The following is a 23,880-nucleotide window of genomic DNA, read 5'->3' as shown; positions in this document are numbered from 1 at the left end:
TGCCACAGAGGACTAGGCTTCACATGTCTCACCTTCACGGTCGGCCTATCTCAGTGGCATGTGCATCTTCCTGCCAAGTAGCTAGTGCTGTGTCTAAGTGTTGGTGACAAATCAAAGACAGATCTACACCCCGAATGCTAGGGATGGGGGAAGGGGGCGGTAAAACGGTAGGATACTGAACGTGGAGACAGGAAGGGTGATGTGATGTGATAACTGCACAGAGGGGCAAGACAAGGGGAAGCTGTATGGTTGGTGCATTACCTCTGAAGCAGGAAAAAAGAGTGTGACTTAACCATTTCCTGCCCAGTCTTGTGTCTCTTGATGGGACTCTCCACAGTGACATAATGTGATTGTCTAAAGGACATCACAAGGCAGTTTCTCCAAAATTTTATTTTAATTTAAATTACAGGGCCAGCCAGATATCTGATAAGAAATTCACTTTTCCTCAGGAGAAAGGAAACACTTCCATGTCATTAACAATTGTATACATCTCCCACTTTTTTTTTTTTAAGGGTTAAAAAAAATCACATTAAGTAACTGCCTTAAGTAAAATTAAACCTTTATAACATCAAAGAATCCACACCCAGGATAATCGTTTTGGTAATAGGAACCTAGTAAATGATCACACATCAAATGCAACTTTTCAATTTTGAATGTTTTCACATTGTTCTGTTTAAAAACAGTCCAGAAGTCTTCTCTGCCTCCAGCTCCCGATGCACTGGTGACACACGTTTTTCTGACACAGCCACTTCCTTTTCCACCCCGGACTCTAGCGCTACTTCATGTCTGACCAGGTGGAAGCTGTTTGCTGTCTGAGGCTCTAAGAGCTGGCTTAACAAGGAGACACCCTTTCACCTGAGCGATGGCATACTAAATCATAGCATTGGAATCTGCCTCCTGCTGAGGATTTCCTCCTCCAGGAGACTCAATGCTTTCCCTATTTCTAGGGAACACAAATTCTCCCTCTCCTCCCCCCCCTCTCTCAAACAACCCCCAGTGGAAAGGGCCTTGGAAACTCTTTACTGTAGACTGCCATTTAAATGAAATAGAACACACCTGTATCTTCTGGAGTGGTTTTTCTAGCTTGTTTCTCTTGAAGGAAACCTTAAAGCCTGCTCAAACACCAGCTGGGAGGCTCCTTTTACTGGCCAATGGATCATTCAGTTAGTAAGAGAGGCTAGCAAAGAATTATGTCAATTTTTTAGTCAGCTACAGCCATGCTGAATTGGATGGGGCAAACTCTGATTTTTAAGTTGTTAGTTGTGATCTGTGTGTCACTGAGACGAACAGACACCATTCTAGTAACTTTATGTAGATACAGTCTAGGAGATATTGTTCTGTTGTGGTCACAGTCACAAAAAGTGGTGCAAAATCAGTTGCTTTATAAATACTGATAATTTGCAGCATTAAGGAAAAGGACATTAAAAACAATCTCCCCAGAGGACATCTAGGACTAGGGCTCTTCTTATCCTAAGAGAAGCCAAAGTTTTAATTACTCAGTTTCCCAACTACTGTACTGGGGATCACTTACTCTAAGAAAGAAAGGTGCTCTACAGAGGCCCCGACCCACAAAGAATCAAGAATCAGCATTATTAGCATAATCTGTGTCATTCATAGATATGGCAATCTTAGGAATCATTTTAAATGAATAAGGCCAATATTCTCCAAGTCCATCTGGCGAACTGAGTTCCAGGTCTGTAGTTCCGCCTACCAACGGCGCCCCATTGGGTAACTGAACACAAGGGACTGGTTCTTTTTCTTTTAGTGCTGTGATCCTTAAATGTTAAAATCAGCATTTTCATGTGATCTCAAGTATTTCAATTACATATGAGCTTTTTTTTTTTTTTTTGCAAAACTCAGGTAATAGTTACATACTACTACAATAACATTCCTCTGCTGTACAAATTAAACAATTTAAAAGAAATGAGCATTCTAAGAATTATATACAAAAGAAACCTGTAAGCAGTGTTGAAATGAAACGTAAGGTGTTTGCTAGCTCTACTGTTTTAAAATACCTTCCAAAGTAAAATTAACAAATACCCTTCAACACATCCAGGTTCACAAGTCTCAAGAAAATCAAATGTCAAAAAGTTCTAGAAAGCTGTGAAAAGCATATATACACTTTCCTTATGACCTTACGAAGCGCCACACTTGAGAAGTTGCTATGTTTCAGTATCAATTTATTTGCACGCCAACTTTATCCTCCCCAAAGCTCACTCTGGATACAGTTCCCCTTTGATCTCCAAAAAATCCCTGTACACGCCATGTTCCTTCGGTGATGGTGGATGATCTGGCTCTGGGATGCCAAGTGTACCCATGCCATGCCATACTGCAGAGATCTGCAAAGAGCAGTGCCGATGTACAGGTATCAGCTGATGTCATCAATGTCTTTTCCCTAGACCACTCTCATCCCGCATTTGCCTTCATGAACCCAGCCATGTTCAGAACTCCTGTAGCAAATGGAGTCTGTGAGTTCTGAAATGACACAGAGATCAAGGGAAAGACCATGTGCGCTCTAATGTGCAAGCAGCAGCTACGTTCTCCAACCTGGACTGAAAAACAAAAAGGTAAAATGAAAACCGTTCACTTAACAGCAGATTAGCAGTAATGTTCCTCATGAATCGATAAGAGTGCCTGATGCTGAGTAGCTAACAGCAAGTGCTGAAGTTGGAAGGGATATCATAGGCGTTTATTGGAAATTAGGCTTCTTGCTGAGCTGGTCTCTTCAAATCCCTGATCTGTTTGACTAAATAGGTCTTCTCATCATTGAACTGCTCGTCCTCCGTCCTGTCGTTCTGAAACTTGCTGAGGAACTCAATGAGTTTGGTCTGGTTCTTGAGGAGGATGTCTAGGATGGGCTGTGTCTTGTTGGGGTTGGCCACAAACACCTGCATAAGAGAAAACCGTGTAGGTCCGAGAAGCAGTCAACATCCACCCCACAAGCTCCTGGTTTTTGCTTTAGAAGAGCTTATTTTTACATGATATGGGGAAATAATAATGATCACATGCTTTAGCACAGAGATTGCCAACTCTGAAACATAGTAGTTAGAACTAAATACTGATACCACCCCACCCCAACCACACACATAGCCCTCCACTAAGCATCACAAAATACTCTGCCTGGGCCTGGCCCTCACTTCCTCACTCAATCGGCCGCAGAGAGACTTGGAATGGGAGGCCAGCCTAGATGGGCGGGGGAGGAGGGCAGCAAGGGAACCGCTGTCTCTGAATAACCTTGGGTGCATGCTGAAGATAATGAGGCTCCTCTCCGACTGTGCTTGCTTATTCTCAAGCCCAAATGGTCCGCCCATTTCCAGGTCCCTGCTTCCGTTCAAACATGCTGACTAAACTGAGTACCGTGTGGGTTACTGAAACCAGGCAGTATTAGTAACTGTAATGAACAGTTTTAGAGGAAAGCGCTGTTTGTCAGTGCAGCCCACCTTGAACACGTGAAAGGCCTCAAACTGGATGTTTCGGCTCTTGTCTCGGAGGAGGTTCATCATTAACTTGAGGTTCTCAGGTTTACTGATGTACTTCGTCATAATCGTGAAGTTGTGTCTATCTAACAGCAGTTCACCGAGAAGCTGAGGACACATTTAGACCATTGCATTATTATTAAGACTTCAGTAACAAACAACAACCCATCTTATAGTCATTGTGAGACTAGAGAGACTGGTTTGAAAGTGAACAAGACAATAAATAACCACTACCCAAGAAAGTGGCCAGAAGAAAGGGTACTGGGAATTTCTGTTCACTGATCTTAGCTTCCCCCTACCTGTTTTAAATTATATTGAGCAGGGCTTTCCAAGTTGAAGCGTGTTGTCTCCTAAACACATGCTCAGGTTTTCACACTCTCACACCTGCCTCACAAAGCAGTATGTTCAGAGGAGGTTCCTCAACACATTCCTGACTGTTAAGGAGCCACAGCATCGAGCTGAAACCACTTCTGCCTTGATATACCATATAAATGTACAATGTGCAGGTTTTCCTCCAAGTTGCTCTCATACTGAGCTCCAGCTGAGCCCCACTGTGTCAACCACATACATGTTAGCAGGCATCAACATCCTCCTTGTGAACAGCAAGGCAGACAGTAGGGCATGTCCTGTGCCAGCCTGCCTGGGTTCAGATATGTAACCCTAAGTGTTACTTGCTTTCTTTGTGAGTTAGTTTCACCATGTACACAATGAGGTCGAATAGTACTGAACTCTGGAGAATGCAGTGAGAAACTCAAGTGTGAGCGCCTGGGAATATAAGCACAGAACTGTGCCTGATAGGTGCTGGGTCCCAGCTGAGCTCTAGTATTTGACATTTCTAGGTAAACAGCTTCTCATCATACAAAAAACAAACTCCAAAAACCAAGACTCAAACCCTGTGGGGCTGCAGACCCGGCTCAGTGGTTAAGTAAGAATACTCGCTGTTCCTGCAGAGGTTCCTCTCACCCAGGTGGGCTGCTCATGACTGCAACCGAAGCTCCAGAAGGTTTCACTGCTCTCTTGGTCTCCTCCAGCACCCACACTCATATCCCCACCCCCAATCTGTTGTTCAGGAAAACAAATTGATTCTACCTGGGATTCATGCAGAATTTATAAAACTTTTGTTTCAGGCCAGCAAGACGGCTCAATGGGTAAAGGTGCATATCAAATCTGACAGCCTGAATTCAGTCCCCAGGACTCACATGGTGGAATGAGAGACCTGACTCCCCTAACTTGTTCTCTAACCTCCATATGCGCCCTATTCCCCACATAACATAAGTGCAATGTAATAATTCTTTTCTTTTCCCCCAAGACAGGGTTTCCAGTGAGTCCTGGAACTCACTCTGTAGACCAGGCTGGCCTCAACTCAGGAGATTTTCTTGCCTTTGCCTCCTGAGTTCTGGGATTAAAGGCATGCACTAGCAATGTGATAATTTTCATATTTAAAAACTAACTTCAGGCCTCATACCACTCTGAACATATAATTACTAATTTTCACGAAAAGAAGTGGCCTGCCTGTGTTCTAGGGAGACTCACAAGTGGGAGCTATGGGTGCAGCTCTCACTGTGCTCATCTCTATTAGAGAACTAAAAGCATTATGAAGAAAGACTGGCTTCAGCTGAGTTATCCAAAAGATGACTATGCAGAAGACGACTGGGAACTCAAAATCATTTGGACACTGAGAGTTAAGTTTTACTTGGGAATATAAAGTTGCTGCCAACAGGGAAATAATAGTGTTTCATCAATACAAAATCAGGTACTTTTGAGGAATTCTGAGCAAATGGAATTTAAAATACATCCAGCAAAACATTTAAATGAGATTCTACATCCTTGCAACTCCACCTCCAGTTCCCTGACAGAATTGAATGTGTTGCTACATATTTAATAATCACCATAAGAACATACAGAGGCCAGCAGTTGTTCTGTAAAAGGTCAGACAACACACATTTTAAACTTGGTAGGCCATATGGTCTCTGTGACAACCACTCAAACCTGCTGTTACAGTTTCAAACAGCCAAACATGATGCATAAATGTCTTGTATTCCTATAAAAATGTATTTACAAAACCAATCATTTGGCTGAGTTTGGATTCTAGGCTGTGGTTTGCCAGTTGCATGTGTGTGGTTTACATGCATGCTCATGTGTATATACGCACATGGATGGATAGGTAGGTAGGGGTGTGTGTGTGCGCGCGCGCATGCACCAATTTGTTTAGGCTGAAGATCAATACTTGTCTCTTCCTTAGCCACTTTCCCACTTGCCATATTGAAGCAGAAAGTCTGATGGTTTAATGTAGCAAGCCAGCTTAACCCTAGGATCCTGTCTCCACCACCCAAGCACAGGCTGATTGCCACAGCTGCCCAGCATTCACTGTGCGTGCTGGGTACTAGGCCCACTGAGCTACATCTCCAACTTCTTAGTTTGCCAACATTTGTTGAAGACTTCCAGTCTTACATTTAGCATGTTTAAGGTTCAAATGGGATTGTCCATATCCTGTGTTGATATAAAGCTATGGCATTTCAGTTTCACTGCTCACATGTTGGCCCCCAACCTGCCAATCTATACATTTGGTATACACCCACAATGCTTTATCTGGCTGGCATGAATTCATTTAAAAGTATCTTTCTGAAAGGCATAATGGTTCATGCTTGTCATTTCACTGGGAAGTTCAGACAGGATGATTCAAGGCCTATTTTAGTTAGATAACAGGACCCTATCTCAAAACCAAAACTGAAAGCAAAACCAACAAAAATTTCTTTTCTTTGGGGCTTTTCGAGGCAGGGTTTCATTGTATAGCCTAGGCTGTCCTGAACTCAAGAGAGATCCACCTGCCTCTGACTCTGAAGTGCAAGGCGCATGCCACCACAGGCCAGCCCAATAAAAATTTCAATACTTATAAAAATATTTCAGAATCTAAAATATTGCACTGTTAGGAGAAAAGTATTCTTCCACCCCCTGTTATATTCTCTCTTTTGATGTCTCTACCCTCCACATGGGAATTTACCCCATACAGACCACTAATAAACCCCAAACTGCAAAACTCCTGACTATGCACAAATCATAAATGTATTTTCTCCTAAAGGTCTACAATCAACATCAGCATATACCCACCTGATTCTCGAAATTCAAGATATGTATGTATGTATGTATGTATGTATGTATGTATGTATGAATGAGAAATAAATGGCACGCAAAAGATAATTTGCCATACCTTCAGTGACTGTCGCTTTGTCACATAATTTTCTGAATGAAGTAACTTCTCATATTCACTGAAAAACTGAGAACAGAAAACATATATCAGGGTTAAGGAAAAGGAAATTGGATAACATAAAGTTCAGGGGCCAACTCTAAACACCAACAAAGGCCTGTGTGCTCTTGCTGACAATGGTGTCAAACCTTCCTTCCTCTGTGACCCTCTGGTGATGTCACCAGCCACCTCTATGCAGGAAGCTCCTGGGACTGGTCCCCTCCAGTCTCCAGTCAGATCTAAAGGCCCACTTTGTACCCTGAATCATCTGTCTAAAGCATTAACACCTTCTCACAGTTTCCACACTAATTTTTTGGTGTTAGACTAGAAAATTACTATTTTATATACAGGAATTCAATTTGTCTAAACAACAAAGAGAAAAACGAACCTACTCTTTCAAGGTATCAAGCAAGGAGAGAAAGTTGAGAGGAGAAGCTCAGCAGTGTGCTATGTAGAGAGAGGTTTTGAAAGGTGAGAACCAGGTTCAAATGTGAAGGGAGGGAGCAACATTGCTTAGAAATAGGAAGGGGAAAAGGTATTTCTGAAGAAATACAAGAAGTCATCACTTGAGAAACTTGGGACGTACAAAGTTGCAAATCAGAGTTGCCAAGAGCCCAGCAGGTCTTCAAAGTGGCAGCACTGTCCCCAGGGTAGGAGCCATGGAAGATGACCCATGCCAGGCAATCTGACTTCCTTTCAAGAATGTCAATAGATAATTCTAAGCAACTAGTACACATCTTTTGGTCTTTTAATTAATTGTTCCCCATGCTTTAGTCATTAAAAAAAAAAAAAAATCATGTCCTTTTTTGTTAGGACTTCCCGTTCCTCTCCCTCAGATCTGACCATACTTTACACATTTCTGTTAGTTGCCTCATCCACATCTTTCTAAAATCTTGTTAGGTGATATCACATCCACAAATAGTATGTAGGGAACTATTTTACTTGTACATTATGCCTATAGTAAATTTCTTTAAATAAGGTAGTCTGTGTGGGAGGCTTTAAAATAAGATAGTAACATATTGGAACAGTTACTAAACTGCTTGTTATGCTTTGGCACTATCTCTGTGAGCTTTAGCATCAGAAGGCCACACACTCTTACTGGTAGGCAGGTGTTACTTGGAGGTTAAAGAAGTTACAAAGAGTGAAGAAAGCAGTTGCCTTTGGTCTATTAGCACTTGAAACCAAATTCGGGCAGTTTGATGTTACAGCAGTGTTCTCAGCCTTCCTGATGCTGCAGCCCTTTAATACAGTTCCTCATGCTGTGGTGACCTCCAAGCATACAATTCTTTTGTTGCTACTTCATAACTGTAATTTTCCCACTGTTATGAATCATAATGTAAATATCTGACATGCAGGATATGTGGCAACCTACAGATTGAAGACCACTGTGTTAAAGCCTGTGAGGCCCTCAGACCAAACACATACAGAAGGAAATACCCGTGCCCAGATACTCATGGCAGAAATAAAGTGCTGTCGATGTTTAAGCCGTTTATGAGGCTGCTTACTCAGCAACATGCCATGATGCTGCTGGGAGAGGGGAAGACAAGCAGGATTCCGTCTCTAAAACCTTCCTTACAGTGCAGAACAGGAAAGCAAATGATAAACAATCAACAATATTTAAGACAAAGATTTAAACTACTAGTAGAAGAATTAAAAAAAATAAGGCAAGTCTCGTGGGGTAGACAGGAAGTTTAAGTGGACACTTATTCTAGATTCTCTAAATGTGCCTATCAGGTCTTGGACAGTGTGTAGGCAACTCCTGTGGCACAGTGAGAACCCTTCCAGAGGAAGGCAGCAGAGTCGGTGTCCACACAGACACTGTAGCCCAGGAGCAGCTATGTGGCTGAGGGGCAGTACTCATCCAAGCACCTGGGATCACCGACAGCTCTCTGGAGGTCACCGGGGCTGGGTCTGACTGACACTGACAGAGCTGGAAGCAATGTCCTCATCTTATGAATCAGGAGGATTCTAAGCCCCCAAGCAGCAAGTGCCTTGGCCATGGCTACAAGGAGTAAGCAGTGAGGCAGAAGCAAAGCTGCCGTCCGGCCCACTCTAGGCCAGCGCTGCTCAAATCCCAGCAGCTGCTGTCTGTTTGTATGCAGCAACTGATGAAAAAGGAGGAAAAGGAAAAAAAAAAAAAAAAAAAAAGGTCAGACTAAATTCAGTTTGCATCTTAATTAGATTGTCATTCAGGAACAAAAACGACCATTTCCCTCTTCTAAAATAAGAAAACAGGCAAAAGGCAATGATCAAAATTTGCTTCAGACGAGTACTCCATGTTGTTTCAGTAAAGAAGTAATTAGGGAACCATTCACAAATACCATAGGGTCAAATATTCTGATACAAAAACATACCTTAAACCTTCTTTAATTATTTCATTTCTGTTAAAAAAAAGTTACAAATGTTCCTTAAAATATTTCACATACTTACTCTATCATAATGCTGTTCCAAAAATTCTGCACTGAGCAATTTATGTCTTGTGAGTAAATCCTAGGAAAAGAAAAAGATGTAATTTTACAGTGGTTCTCCATTAATGTTTTCTTAGGAAAGAGAATTCTAAAATATTCTGTGCCAAACTGCCTGATAAACTGCTGTTAAGTGTTAGCAGACAGCACTTAATATTTTATTATGAACTTTACTCAGGACCATAAAGCTAGCCGTGAAACGACCTCGGTCTCCCTGGGTGAGAACTGTTTATATTTCATTACAGTTCTTTAAGGCTGGCTTGAGGGCGGCACTGGCCTGGGTCTTGCACATGGCAGCACTGCAGCTTGAGTTCCTTTGTGGAGATAACTGGGGCTCCTGATCTGCCACTCACCCTCACCTCCTGACAACCTCCCTTCACAGAGGCTTTCTGTGTCTCCAGCCATCTGCTTCTGACCCCAAACTCGAACTTTGCCATCACTTCCTCAGAAAACCTCTCCTGACTGGTCACAGGTGTGATTCTACATTTGCTTGTGGGATTATTCAGTAAAGCCTCCCCCCTCCCCTCTCCCCCCATTAGACTGTTACTTCCATAAACACAAGGATCACACTGACTTTTACAAGCTTTGAGTTTCTGGCACCTAAACACACCCAGTTATAGCAAGGGCTTAGTATTAAATAAATCAAAGAATGAACCAGGAAAATCAGAAGACATGCTTGGGAAAGTGTGATATTAAATGCTCTTCACAGAATGCCCACTCCCCACCCCCTTTTTTTTTTCAAGACAGGGTTTCTCTGTGAAACAGTTCTGGCTGTCCTGGAATTTACTCTGTAGACCATGCTGGCCTCGAACTCAGAGATCTGCCTGCCTCTGCCTCCTGAGTGCTGGGATTATAGGTGTGTGCCACCACTGCCCAGCTCACAGTATGCTTTTTAAGAAGGTTTCTAACCCACCCCAAAGACTTACAGCTGCTCAAACTGCTGGACAGGGTTTGGGCTAAATTCCCTTATTTATTTAGGGATGTTTGGGAAACTTTGCTACTTTCCCCCAAGTCTCCTGTGAGAATTAAACAGGTAAAATTAAACAGAATTAAGTTTTAGCATCTTTGGAGATGAAGAAGTCACTTTACAGAAAACCTTCAATACACATCTGCTGATCAGCCTGATTTTCCACAGGGGACCCTCCACTTGGCAGACACTACTGTCACAGGCAGAAAGGAAAGAGGTAGCTAGCTGTTCACTGCCTTAGCAAGTACCAATGGTTGCAATGCAGAAAAGAACACAATGACTTCAAAGTGAGGAATCAATGGAGAAAGCATCTAAGCCTGCCTGTCAAAGAGCATTCCCCAGCCTTTAGCCTGCTACCATGCTTTGTTAAAGGCTGGTATCCCCATGGGTAGGAACCACAAGGACAGAGCTTAAATGTATGAGCCACAGCTGAATCCCCAGACCTCAGAACAATGCCTAATACAAGTCAGACACTCAGAAGATGGATGGATGGATGGATGGGTACACAGTACCCACACACTTTTTTGTGTGTGGCTGAATCACTACTGTGGGCAATCTGAGTGAGTATAGCCAAAGCCCACTGTTCTCTGGTTACATCTAAGAGATGCTGACTCTCAACTGAGTCTCGAGTTTCAGAACAGGTCAGTACAAAGTATTTGCTCTAAGATGCAAAGGTCTACAGTGTAAAGAGGAGCAAGAGGTCCACAAAAGGACCACAAGGCAGAAAGTGAGACCTCCAACATCTTTCCACTCCTATGCTATCATCTGGGAACTCAGACTGTGGCCAATCTGGGAAACAAATTTCTAAGGTGTCAGGGTAGATGGGACTGAAGAGGGTACTCTAGGCAGTTAAAGCAAGAGTTGGACCTCATGCATAACAGCATGAAAGCCATCTGTGAAGACATTCAGGGCCTGGGATGGCAGAAAATTTATTGGAAATGAGTTACTTGCTAAGAGATAGCTAATAGTACACTGGGAAAGCAAGAAATGGGGTCTTTGGCAGTACATCCGTCTCCTAGAACAAGAAGGAACCTTAAATTGGGGTAAAGGACATGTAGTCAGTGTGGGGTCAGGGACTTAGAAAACTTGGTCTAATCTGAGGTAGACAGAAGGTAGAAAAAAAAGGATTCTCCAGCATTCCCCAGAACAACTGGGGAAAAGTTGTATGGATTGTTTGCATTGTGTCTGAAGTCTAGCAGAGAAAACAGCCAACTTTTAAGGTGGGCTAAACTACAAAGTGTCCCCTAATTCCAGGCAGCAGGTAAAAGATGATCCTGGAGCTCCTGAAAGAATATTGCTATCTCCAGAACGGGGAGCTTAGTTCCACAGAGCCTTGGCAAGTAAGATGGCCCCAAGTCACACTTACTGCTTGACTATGTCCAAGAACATGGAACTCAATTCTATCTGTACAGCTCATCCCTTGGAAGTCACGGGGTCATAAAGTTCTCTGAGCTAGAATTAAACCTGTCCCCGTGTTACTTTCAGAAACTGCTGGAATGGACAGACTGGGTTTAATCCACTTTCTAGAAGACCCCACTTCAAATACAAGCAGTCTCATGGTGGGTCCCTATTCCTTAAGCCACTCCTTGAATGAATGGGTTCTGAGTCTTTCTAAAAGTCACCTACTTGTCTAAGCACACCTGGAAATAATGTGGAAAAACACATTTATATGCTGTTACCTGAAAATAAAGAAAATGGACTGCTCCTCATGTCATTCACCTGTGGTCACATGGAGCTCTGGGGATGTTATCACATTGTCAGACTTTATTGGACATATTCAGAATTTTTTTTAAAAGTGGGTTCTGCAGTCTACCCAACTGGGTTCAAATTCTGGCCTCTGCACTTAATGTTTGATTATGACCATATCCAGGTTCAGTTTTCTCACAAAAATGGTAATACTCCCAAATAATGGTAATTATAGTCTAGTAATACCCATTCTTGGGAATTATTTCACAGATTAGTGACTGTTATTATTATGCTTTACCTCTCTGGGTCAAGGAATGAGAGAGAATGTATTTTGTGCTTGCTTGGTACTGCTTTTAAATGTTTTATTTAATATAAATGTTGAAATTGTATATTTTTATACACAATTCTAAAACTCTGCCTTGTGTAAAAGTTGTCTCTGGTAATACTGTGATTGTACTTGTTGGTCCCTTGGCTGGAGCAGAACAACCAAGTCATTCACTATTACAATTTACTTCCCCAGCCTGTATTTACAAGTTATCTGCATTTAGCTTCATCCTGTTCTATACTGGCCTCTCAAGGCCCTTAGCAATCTTAGGATGCAGTTCTTGGCCAGCATCTACATACCTGATGAGTAAGTATATCTAGTCACCTTTTAGTCATTAATAAAAGTTTGGCTGAGCTGGATGGGAGAACCCATAGACATCGGCTACAGAACTCACCCTCAGTGGTGGCACTCAGTTTATCAATGATGTGGGTAGATATTTGCTCAATTAGTTGTGAGCGCACCTCCCTTGACTCCTTGAGAACACCTGCAGGGCTGGTAATTATCCAGCATGCATGCCCTCAAATTTTCACTTTACAGCAACTTGCTTGGTATACACACCATGGCAATGATGTGTACTTTTTGGACTCGTATCTTACCTAACTTTTAACTAGCACACACACCCTTAGCACTCCTGATCTGTGCACTCTCAGGATTAGCAGATCAAACTCTCTCTTAGCAATGCATGCTTACATTTCATCTCTCTGGAAACACTCTTGAGACCTGTCACAGGTGTAATCTCAAGCTCCAAGCTCTGCTGGGTTTTCTGGGGGAATCTACGCTCTTTTTTTATTCTGGAATGATAAATATCTGTTTCTTTCATCCCTCAAAACAAACCCCCAGTCACTAGCAGGTATTTGGCCATCTGGTTTGCTAGCTCAGTGTTCAGTCAAGCTCTGGATCCGGGACACCTTTAGAAAGGATGGTTTTAGTGTGAAGACACAGCACCTGTTCCACAAACTGCATGTGTCTGAAAACTGTGCAGAATATGTTTTCTCAAAGCTTAACATGCAGAAAGCCACCTCTGTAGCGAGATGCCAGCCAACAGGAAAGGAGGAGCCCTGCTTACTTCTCACGGGCACCTTTACTGTCCCTCAGGGTGGTCCTCCTGCTCTGACCAGAATTTCCATCAGGGAATAAAGTAGCTTGGATCTGTCTGGTACTTGGCTAGTCTGAGATCGGATGGTAGTCTCTCTTCCTTGCACATGTATAGTCCACGCTCTGTTCACTATTAGGAGCCTCTCATGAGCTCTCCCTTTCTGTGTCTCCAGGAACACCGGGATCTAGAGCCAGACTGGCTCAGAGCTTCTTCTGGAGCAATTCATCCTCTGAATACCAAGTGGTTTTTGAAATGCATTTCTTCAAGGAGAGACCACCTGCCTAGCTCTGCCAAATCCTCCCCTTTCTTGCTACCATAACCTGGCAGGACTGTGTTACCCACAGTGGCTCTATCACCACCATCTTCTCCTTGGGGAGAAGCAACCCTGGCTGAGATGAAATTACCAGCAAGGCCACACAAGACCATCAGATATCACACTTCTGGCATGTAGCCAGCACGTATCTCTCACCCTGGAGCCAGTTTGGCCATCTGTGCCAGCAGCATGCCATCCATGTCCTCCCTGTGGTCAGGGGGCTCCCACACCACTGCTGTTCCTCAATCCTTTCCCCTCACCCTCCTGTGCCCAGAGTACTGCCACTCTCGGGTTCCTGGCTGTCTCTCTGCATACAGGGTTCTCTCCTTGACTTGGGTGCTACTACACCTCCCTTCATGCTGGGTTGCTGTTCCTGAACGGGGCACCCCCTTCCATCGAGGCATTCTCATGAGTCCTAGGTATCACTGAAGTGGTGGGGTAAGACATCATAGTGATCACTCTATGTTATGATCTCAAATTCATTTCACTTTGCTTTGTACATGACAGTTACATATATGTATGTAAGGTTTCACCTAAAGCTTCTGTGGAGGTTGTACTGACTCTAGGAGATAAATCCTTGGCACCACTAAAACTGTGACATTATTCTCAGTCAGGGTGAAACCCTACTGGCCAGTCCCCAGGCTTTCATCTTGTCCTAATATATTCAGCACCCTCACATATGTACTTTACCCAGAGACCAAGTCCTTACCTCAGGGGCTCCTTATTAAAAAGCTGAGCTCTTACAAGGAAAGTGAGCTTTTTCTCACTGTGTATTCATTGCTTCTGTGTGTGAGTGAGCTACATGTAAGTATATGAAACCCTAATTCAACAACTTTTAAGGACATTTAAGGAAATGCAATACATCAAGATTTATTCTCATTGGGGAAAAAAAGAAAATACAAGATTGCTGCTTCATTCATAAACAGAAGCTTGCAACTAAAGAAACTGGTGGTCACATGTACATTCAGTATATGCAACTCCACAGGGAGGTAAGTTGAGGCAGAGGGGATGGGATAGGGAGGCAGGAGGGATGGTCCTGTTCCTCTGAGGTGACTCAGTTATGCTCTGCCGTGAGGAGGTGGGCATGTCAACAACAGTTTCTCCATACTAAATATGGTTCTTGTATTTAATAACATATATTCCAAAAACATGGCCTCTGAGCAGAGGCCAATATACATCACCGTGTCTAGTGCTAACCAAAGGAGTGCTGCAGAATGCCCATTACAAGAGAAAGCCTGGCCGTTGGGTATTGTGTATGTTATCTATGCCATACTTAAAAGATAATTTAACAGGAAAGTACAATTATAGTAGTAAATTACCAATACGGAGTCAGGTAGAAATATAAGGGTATTTAATATGGAAAAGCCTTACTTACAGAGCGAACCAGCCAGCCGGTGGTAGTCTGTACAGCCAGAAGCAAAGAGAAACCGAAACCGAAACGCAGTCCCCCTACTCACTCTGACCACGCCCTCACAAGCCCTCAGGTACTCCTGTAGCCAGCCCCTAAGAAGGCGTGGCTACAGCTTCCCCTACAATTCCCCTTTTAGTCTAAAAGAGGATTAAAACTTAACAGTATAAAGGTAAAATATAAGAAGATAACTATCTATTTTAACTAAACCCTAAAGTCATCTGAAAGAGGTGTCCAAGCCTGAACACCTCCTTCCAAACCGAACCATAAACAATAGGAAGCTATTCCTAACAAGGTATATACACTATCCTAAGTGACAACAATGGGGAAAGGGGGCGTAGCATTTTCCAAGTTACTTCCTGCTGAAATGGGACGATGATAGTCATGTGGGGTCCTGTAGAAAGAAAATGTTAGTATCCAGTCCCCTACATACAATTTTGACCCTAGAGGACTTTTGCCTTTCTGATAAGATTTGAGAATTTAATTTAGGCTGGTTTTTTTTGTGGTTTTACTACAAATACCTAAAACATACCAACACATATAAAATGCATCTCTTCTACTCCCACTAGAGGGCAGTCATGTATAGAGTAGTGGAGGAAGACAAAGATTGGGAAACTGCAAACCTGATCTGACTTGCAAGTGTGTTTAGAATTCAAGTCTTTAAATGTTACCTTGAACGTAGCAAATGCATCTGAAGCTATGTCAAATGTTGACATTTCAACATATCTGAAGAAATCATAAAACTGTTCCGACCATAAAATGATTTTTGCAAGTGGTTCATGTCTGATGCACTCTCTTAACATTATTCCACAATTAAGAGCTATTTCTGGAGATTCATACCTGTAAAAACAAAACAAAACAAAACAAATAAAAGCCATATATGATTGCTCTTTTGAAACAACAAAATGAGCACATCAAACTCTCTCAAAGTGTCACACATTTCTAAGTGACCACAGCAGGTTACAAAAGGTATTTCCTCTAAAGAGTACACAGCAAAGTCTCTTCATGTGGAACCTACAGCTATGCGCAGAGATGGACAGTTACCTTCAATTAAGAAAAACCAGCTATGGCAGGGACCACAAGAATACAAGTTCTATGTTTGAAAAGATCTAGAAGGAAGTGCCAGGGTCAGCTATCCATGAGCGCTTTTTTTTTTACCCACCATGTTCACAACAACCAGAAGAACCACAAAACTGAATAAAAGAGTAATAGAGAATTCCCTTTCCAGATTCAGGAATTCAGTTTAAACATAGTATAAACACAGCTCCATCAAATAAACAGCACTTACAACAGTACTTCCAGACTCTTGGAAACATGCAAATCCCAAACTGCAAGCCTCATTCTAAGATTTTTACAGAGCATATCCATCACAGAGAACCTGGGGACCCTAAGAGTACACAGTGGAACCCAGGACCCTGGAGCCTTCTCACCAACTCTTCAAACACAGCCTTTTTCTCTGTTCTCAGCACCTCTTCCCTTGTGATCAGAGAGAAAACCTCACAGTGATTAGGGCCACTCCTTCACAAAGCACACTGCCTTTCACAGGCTGACGCCTGCTCACACAGGCTGCTCTCATCTTCCACACTACACACATTGGCTCTATTGCTTTCCCACTGACAAGCTCTCTTAAGGATTTGTTGTTGTTGTTGTTTTTTGGTAGTCAAACAACATTTCCCAATACTCTAGTTAAATAATTTTTTGGCCAGCAGAGACTTTCTCCTGGCTAAAACAGAACTAAGATCCATCTGTGTAATGTTCTGATGGTGCTGATCTTTGCTCGTCTATCTTTTGTCTTTCTCTTTTTGGTTCTGGTGATCAAACCCAAATACTGGGTAAGTATTCACTCGGCTATACCCCACCCAGCACTATCCTTCTCTTAAAAAATAGGGAAGAAAAACTCCTCCCAGTTCTCCTTTTTATCTCCCCGGTGGTTCCCCTTTCTTTGTGCTGAGGTCTTCACCTGCTAAGGAAAGCCCACAATTTCATGGCCCCCACCACCGAGACTGAGTTTCCTTTTCCTCCATCCACTCTCTGAACTGCGGTTGATATTTTCCAATGTCTCTCACAGCCTCAAGCAAAGGTCTACATAAGCCAAACAGACATGAAATCTCATCCCTACCACTCAAAAGCAAGACCCAACACCCCTGCCTGCTCAGGTCGACATTTTAGCAGCACTACTTTGTCTCTGATATCTAGTCTAACAGACCTTCCATGATGGTGGAATGTTTTGTACACATGCTGTCCATTATGTTGGCTACTAAGCATTTGACATGTGGCTGGTGAAAATGAAGGATAGAATAACCATAATTTAAAATTAAGTCACTACATATGGTTAGTAACTATTAGGCAATATAGCTCAAGTCCCCCACCCCCCCTTATCCTAGCTCCAAATCTTCAACTTCATGTGTTTGGATTCATCTGGGCACTTTCATATTTCTTTTCAAGTCTCTTGGTTTTACTTTCTCCTATCTAGTCCCACTGCTGTTAATTCACTGAACTGCAAATGTGTTATATCAGCATATTTGCTCAAGCTTTGCCTTAAACCATCTACCCAACAAACAAATTTACCAGCAGCATTTCCACAGCCAAACAAACAGACTTATGCCCAGTTTTTTTTGCATTAGATCTACTGCTCTGGGACAAACCGTCTCCTAGCCTGGCATAAAATGCTGTTCATCACATGGTATTCAGTCCTGCCCTGGACCTTCACACCAGAGACATTCCATCAGGACACTTTCTTCTGTCTAGGTAAGTTCTCAGTTCTCTGTAACTCTTATTGTAAGATCCTTTCCTTTTACCGACCCTTGCAAACCCCACTTACCCTCTGAAATCCTGTAGTCTTAACTTGTTGCCTAGCAGCACTACCCTTGTCCTTTCATTGTACATATGCTCAACAGATCCAAAACCAGAGCAGGACTACATGCATTCTTCTGCCTCAGTGAGGGCATGGCACTCAGCATGCTGACTGGCTCTTATTTGATTAAAATTTCTGTTTACAAGATAGCTGATCACACTATTAATCTTGCTTATCTCTAATAAACAGGAGACTAACAGGACAAGTGTTAAGGCAGTCTGGTACAAGTTTGGCAGGTTTTAATGGGAGTTTGTCAAGCTTGTCTCAATGATTAAACCATAAGCCAGCGAGTACAAGGCAAACAGTTATGCTGTACAACCTGCTAACATTAGGTTAATGGAGATCACATTAGATTTTAAATAGCCATTAAAATTCTACTGTTTCCAAATCCAGGCCAATGATAGTACTTCCCATATGCACACTAGAATTATCAGCACAACCAGCCAACGACAGGTTATCTTCAAAGGTGCTTCTTAAAGAATGCTACAGGTCAGACAAGAATCATATAAAATGAGTGAGGAGCAGAAAGCAAAGAAGCCATCACAGGACAATTGGGCTCTGCCCAAAGAACAAAGGAACCAACCAAAGGAGCACACAGTGGCCTAAGATGGGACAACTTAAATTGTAAAAAGTAAGGTGGGGCTGGAGAGATGGATCAGTAGTTAAGAGCACTGCTTGTTCTTACAAAGGTCCTGAGTTCAAATCCCGGCAACTACATGGTAGCTCACAACCATCTGTAATGAGATCTGGTGCCCTCCTCTAGCCTGCAGTCAACATGCAGGCAAAACACCGTACACATAATATATAAATACATAAATAAATGTTTTAAAAAAATGAAATAAAAAGGTAATGTTTACAATGGAATAAAACGTATCTGTGATGGTTAATATACTGAAAGTCAACTCAAAAGGATAAGAATCAGCTAAGAGGCCAGCCTCTCAGCACACCTGTGAGGAACAATCTAGACTAGGTTAGCCTCTGGGCATGCTTATGAGGGAGTACCCAGATTATGTGAGATGGGAAGACTGCCACTCCATGAGTTGGGCCTTCAATCTTGAACCAAATAAAAAGATGAAAGTGGGCTGTGTATCAGCACTCATCACTTTCTGCTTCCTGACTGTGGTACAATGTGATAGCCGCTTCAAGCTCCTTCCACTGTGGCTTCCCACTACACCCAACTGTGACTACAAAGTCAAACCCTTCCTTCCTTAAGTTGCTTTTGTCAGGGTATTTACTATAGCAACAGGAAAAGTAACTGATACAACACCCAATATCTGAGTTAATAATAACAATGCTTAAACAATATATTCAATGCTTATCCAAGTTAGTGGCTAGAGCACCAATGAATTGAAATAATGGCACTGGCTTTCCCCATACAGATTCTATCTGGAGATAGCAAAGTTCATCACTGTGGAGAGGTTCTGCTTTATGGAAGAAAAACATTTAATTGGAAGAAGCAATACCAAAATCTACAGTGAACTCTTATTTATTGATTGATTGATTGATTGGAGGCAGGGACTTGCTATGTAGAACTGAAAGGCATCAAACTCATGGAGATCTATCTGCCTCTGCCTTCCAACTGTTATGATTACAAACAGCCTGTGACACCACACTTGGCCTAGTAAAATTTTAAACTAGGATAATATCCCTGGTATATATAAAAATCATTAGATTAAAGTTTGATAGCAAACTTCAAAATGAACATGATTACATTTCAGTGTGACAATGGGTACCAGTAACAGGTGGCAGGCAGTACATGGCCTCACTCTGAGGAACTCATGCATTGCTCAAGACAAATCTAAATCTTAACCACTGTTCCAAGGGATGAAAGATGGTGAAACATGCTAAATAAAGCCACAGGAATGAAAATTTAAAATACATGACTAAAACAATAATTTTCAGACACCCAGTCTCACTATGGAGCTCAGGCTAGCCTATTAAACTTTCTATGCAGCACAACAAAATGACTTCGACCTTGGAGGAGTCTCCTAAGTGACGGTATAGACATGTGTCATCACACTCTACTAAAGTAAGTAGTTTCTACAGAACAAATGACCCAGTTGCTTAACAAATTACATACATTTTTAGAAAATGAGGAGATTAACTATTATAGATTAGTAGAAAGCTAAGAGTTTTATCCATAAAACTCAGTTTGTAGACGTTAAAAAAAAAAAAACAATTTAAACAAACTCATTTTGTTACAATCAAGGAAATACAAAAGGCTGGACACTGGATTGTACCAGGTGTGTAGAAGGTATTGTGGTTTTTATAGCCTGCATGGTACACACACTGTATATGCATGATGGACATGGATGACCAATGCAGTCAAATTGTAAGCAAGAAAGAATAAGGACCACAGCAAGTAGGAATGGCATAAGGTTAATGACTCTGATGAGGGGTGTTGGGCAGGGAAGTTTTGCTGTCTTTTCTTTAGGGCTGTATGCTCAACTCCCTATAGACTGTAATGGAAGGGATGTGAGGATGGGTCCCTAGCCAAGCTCCAGCCTCAGGCTTTTCCTTCTTGCCTCTGGCTGAGAATTCTACTCTGACCAGCTCAGATGAGAGTTTTAAATATTAAACTATCCTTCAAAAGTCTTATTTTAGCCTAGAGTGACAGCTCACACTTTTAATCTTACCATTCAGAAAGCAGAAGTAGGTGGATCTTATGAGGACAGCAAGGGTTATATATTGAAACACTAGTTGTTTTGTTTTTTTAATACACTGTCTAAAAATATTTACATCAAAACTGTCATGAAATAATAGAAAGTGTTAACTAATTTATAGATTTTAATAAGCCTCTGGCTTCAATAACACAGTTCTAACACCACCTAAATTTCAGGGTACTTACACAGCACGTTTCCACAGGGACATGGGACTGATACAACAAAAGTTCTGCACAGCAACACATGAAGAAACAACATGGATGGGTAGAACAGAAAGGAGGAAGCAGGATGTTGGCATGTGACATGTCACTGACTCATGCTTTGTCTAAGCAAGTCTGAACTTGGGGGAAGTATTAAACCACAGAGATACAAATCCACATGAGGTAAGCTGTAAAGCTATGGGGAGGGGAGCAAGCTGATTCCCACCAGCAGTCATGCCAGTAATATGCTTGCCCACTAGTTTAGCAGAACACTGCCAGTGCTGGGAGGATCTCAAGAGCTGGCAAGCACTGCTGACTGACTGACTACCTTGCTAGCCAGGAAGGCTCAGTCCTGGGATAGAAGACCTCTTCATTTTTGTTAAACTTAGATCTTAGTTTTTAAAATTTTGTTTCTGAAATGGACAACCACACACATCATGAATGCCTGCTAGCCCAGGAGTAACTCCAGAAAATGCACAGTGCTGACCCCATAGCGCATGTTCTGCTGAATGAAGGTAAGGAGCACGCATGCCCCACTAGGAGGCTCCCACTGCTGTGAGGTGTGCATGCAGGTCAGGAGGGAGGCGGTATCCTTGGACTCATGACTTGGCTGGGATTTCAATGGACTGTCAACTGTTTCAATCTTACAGACAAAACTAGGGCTTTATTTCTTTCCTAAGGGCTCAGAATTCACCCATTGTAAGTATACATCTACAGGGCATGTTTGTGTTAGTTTAGTTTACAGGTCAAAACTTAAGGGCAATATGTTCAAGAGCTACAGAAAAGTTAAGATAAAACTAAGATAAAATCTTCCCATATTCACCAGCCTGGTTATCTTTCCCCACCCAAACAATTTTTTCCTTTTTATTTTCAACTAAGAATATAAACTTTATCACGTTGTACATACCCTTTCAATAACATGAACAAAATATTCTGTTGGGTGCAGATGTATTCAACAGTAGGAGTTCTTGTACCAATTTGTCTTCTGAGAATATTGTTGAAAATTTGAGCCACGTCTTTTTTGCCCTATTAGGAATACAATCATTAAAATATTTACCTGTCTAAATATTAAAATGTCCATCCACCCTTCAATATAAAGTCAAAGAGCCATTGTGTATTAGTTATGACTGAGTATCTGACTTTACAACATTTGTAGACATGAAAATTCTTATTTTATCTAGTTATAATCCCAAATTTTTGGTTTTAATAGTGCACACTTTTTTTAAACACAAGTTTATGAACGAAGTGAAATCTCATCACAATTCACAAGTGTTTCAACTACCACTAATGCTCAGAAGCACACTCACTCAGTATGGAAGCAGATGCTGACAGCACACTTACCACCTATATGGATATGAACCTACACAAGTGGATAGTTCTGTTGTGAATAATACAGCGTGTACACTTTCTTTTACAGAAATGGAAAGGGGGGAGACTGTACTCTCAGTGTAATGATGTCAGAGAATTCTGTAAAAAGCTGAGCTTTAATAGCAAGCAGATAAATTCTATTCAACAATGTCACATAGGAAAAACTTAAACTATATTAATAACAAAAGCACTAAGTGTCACGATACAGTAGTTCAAAGATGAGAACTTTACAAACACCACTGCACAGAACAGACAGACCATCTACTGAACCTTAACAATCAGAAAGCTGCCAAAGAAATTAATAAAGGAGAACTGGCCCCCAACAGATGTTTCAGAACAGCCACTGTCACGAGGCTGAGGAAGCCAGAGCACTGAAGCCCATGGACAGATCATCCTGGGGCCTGTGTTGGCTGGCTCCGGTGCAATAATGGTAATTTCTCCAAATCAGTCCCATGGTACACACTAAAAAAAAAAAAGAAGAAGAAGAAAAAAAAAAAAGGAAAGAAAAACCAAACTAAACCAACCAAACAAACAAACAAAAAAACCTGTTGCCTCTGAAGTCTCAAATAAATATTAAATTCAGTGTCCAGTTTAGGGAACAAAATGGGTAGAGACAAAGGAGATCAGATATTCCAAATGCACCCCTCAAGCTAACAGAGAAAATAAACGGTTAGAATTTGATAAACCATTAAAAATACATAAAATCAAACGTATATCTTAGTTCTATCTTCTCTACAGCAGGACAAAAATGTTTATTTTTCTTTATTTTAAGGACTATTGAAGTAACCACCCTTCCCTTTGTCAAACTATATTATATCATCCTCCTTCCCACCCAAACCTGCACAGACATCCAGCACTCATGACAGCCAGAGTGGCTGCTTGTGACCATGTAGAGATCATTGTATCTATGCTTTTCGGGCTGGAATCAAGGGCCATTATCATCATGAACTCACTATACACCTAACATGTCATGATCCAACTGCAGAAGCTGAGGCAACAAAATGGGAGTAAGCAGGTCCCCAGAGAAAGCAAGCTGTGCTGCCTGCAGCTAGACCAAGAGTGGTGGTTGTTCTGCTCCAGCACAGGGGTCAACCAGTACAGACCCAGTTACCAGAGACAAATTTTACAAGAGTCAGAATGCAGAACTGTGAATAAAATCTGTGACTTCAACATTACATTAAGTGAAAAATTTAAAAGCAGTGCTGAGCAAGCACAAGACACAAAATACATGATCATTGCACTAATGGACATTTTTTAGGATTTTCTAACATTCTACAACTTTCTTTAAATTGCTTGTTCCTTAACCCAGAACAGCTGTTTATGAAATACAACCTAAACAAAAGAGCATCACAAACACCCTAAAAACTTCACAAACACTGTGGTGAAATGTGCATACAAAGGTCAGGAGTCCCTGGGTCAACTGGGATCTTAAAATGTTCCAAAGGACAGAATGTATGAAAGAGGACCACAAAAATGTTTCTGAAGATTGAGAAACACATTTCTTACCTCAAAGTCAATGAGCTGTAAATCAGCTACCAGAGTGCTAAGGAGTCCACTATTGTACAGCTCTTGAGCCAGCTGAGCTACCGCTTCTGTCTGAGGTTCTTTCTCATTTGTGCCGTACAGAATTTCTTTCATGGCAACCAAATTTTTGGAAACTTCTTCTGTAGCCTGATTTTGGGAAGAAGGTGTACAAGAGAAAAACAACTCATTTAACAACACATACATGCCACATTTGTGTTAGCTAAAATCCATTTCTGTATTATCTACTCTCAGAATGTGTGCAAGCTCCATCTCTGTCCTCAGTAGCTGGAC

General features: G+C 41.8%; 1 protein-coding gene across 1 annotated transcript in view; it reads right to left on the bottom strand.

The window, feature by feature from the left end:
• Positions 1-371: 371 nt before the first annotated feature.
• Positions 372-23,880, bottom strand: part of Cab39 (calcium binding protein 39) — a 75,143-nt gene continuing 51,634 nt past the window's right edge. Inside the window, exons 3-9 of the mRNA XM_027397438.2 lie at positions 23,572-23,736; positions 21,605-21,723; positions 15,652-15,820; positions 9,151-9,210; positions 6,685-6,750; positions 3,441-3,584; positions 372-2,888 (exon numbers count right to left, since the gene is read on the bottom strand). Coding sequence (XP_027253239.1) covers positions 2,700-2,888; positions 3,441-3,584; positions 6,685-6,750; positions 9,151-9,210; positions 15,652-15,820; positions 21,605-21,723; positions 23,572-23,736 — 912 coding nt within the window. The 3' untranslated portion in view covers positions 372-2,699. The remainder of the gene's footprint in view (positions 2,889-3,440; positions 3,585-6,684; positions 6,751-9,150; positions 9,211-15,651; positions 15,821-21,604; positions 21,724-23,571; positions 23,737-23,880) is intronic.

Source organism: Cricetulus griseus, chromosome 2 (genome assembly GCF_003668045.3).
Source record: "Cricetulus griseus strain 17A/GY chromosome 2, alternate assembly CriGri-PICRH-1.0, whole genome shotgun sequence".
Taxonomy (NCBI): domain Eukaryota; kingdom Metazoa; phylum Chordata; class Mammalia; order Rodentia; family Cricetidae; genus Cricetulus; species Cricetulus griseus.
The sequence above is the reverse complement of the archived record's forward strand: the minus strand, read 5'-3'. Positions and strand labels throughout refer to the sequence as shown.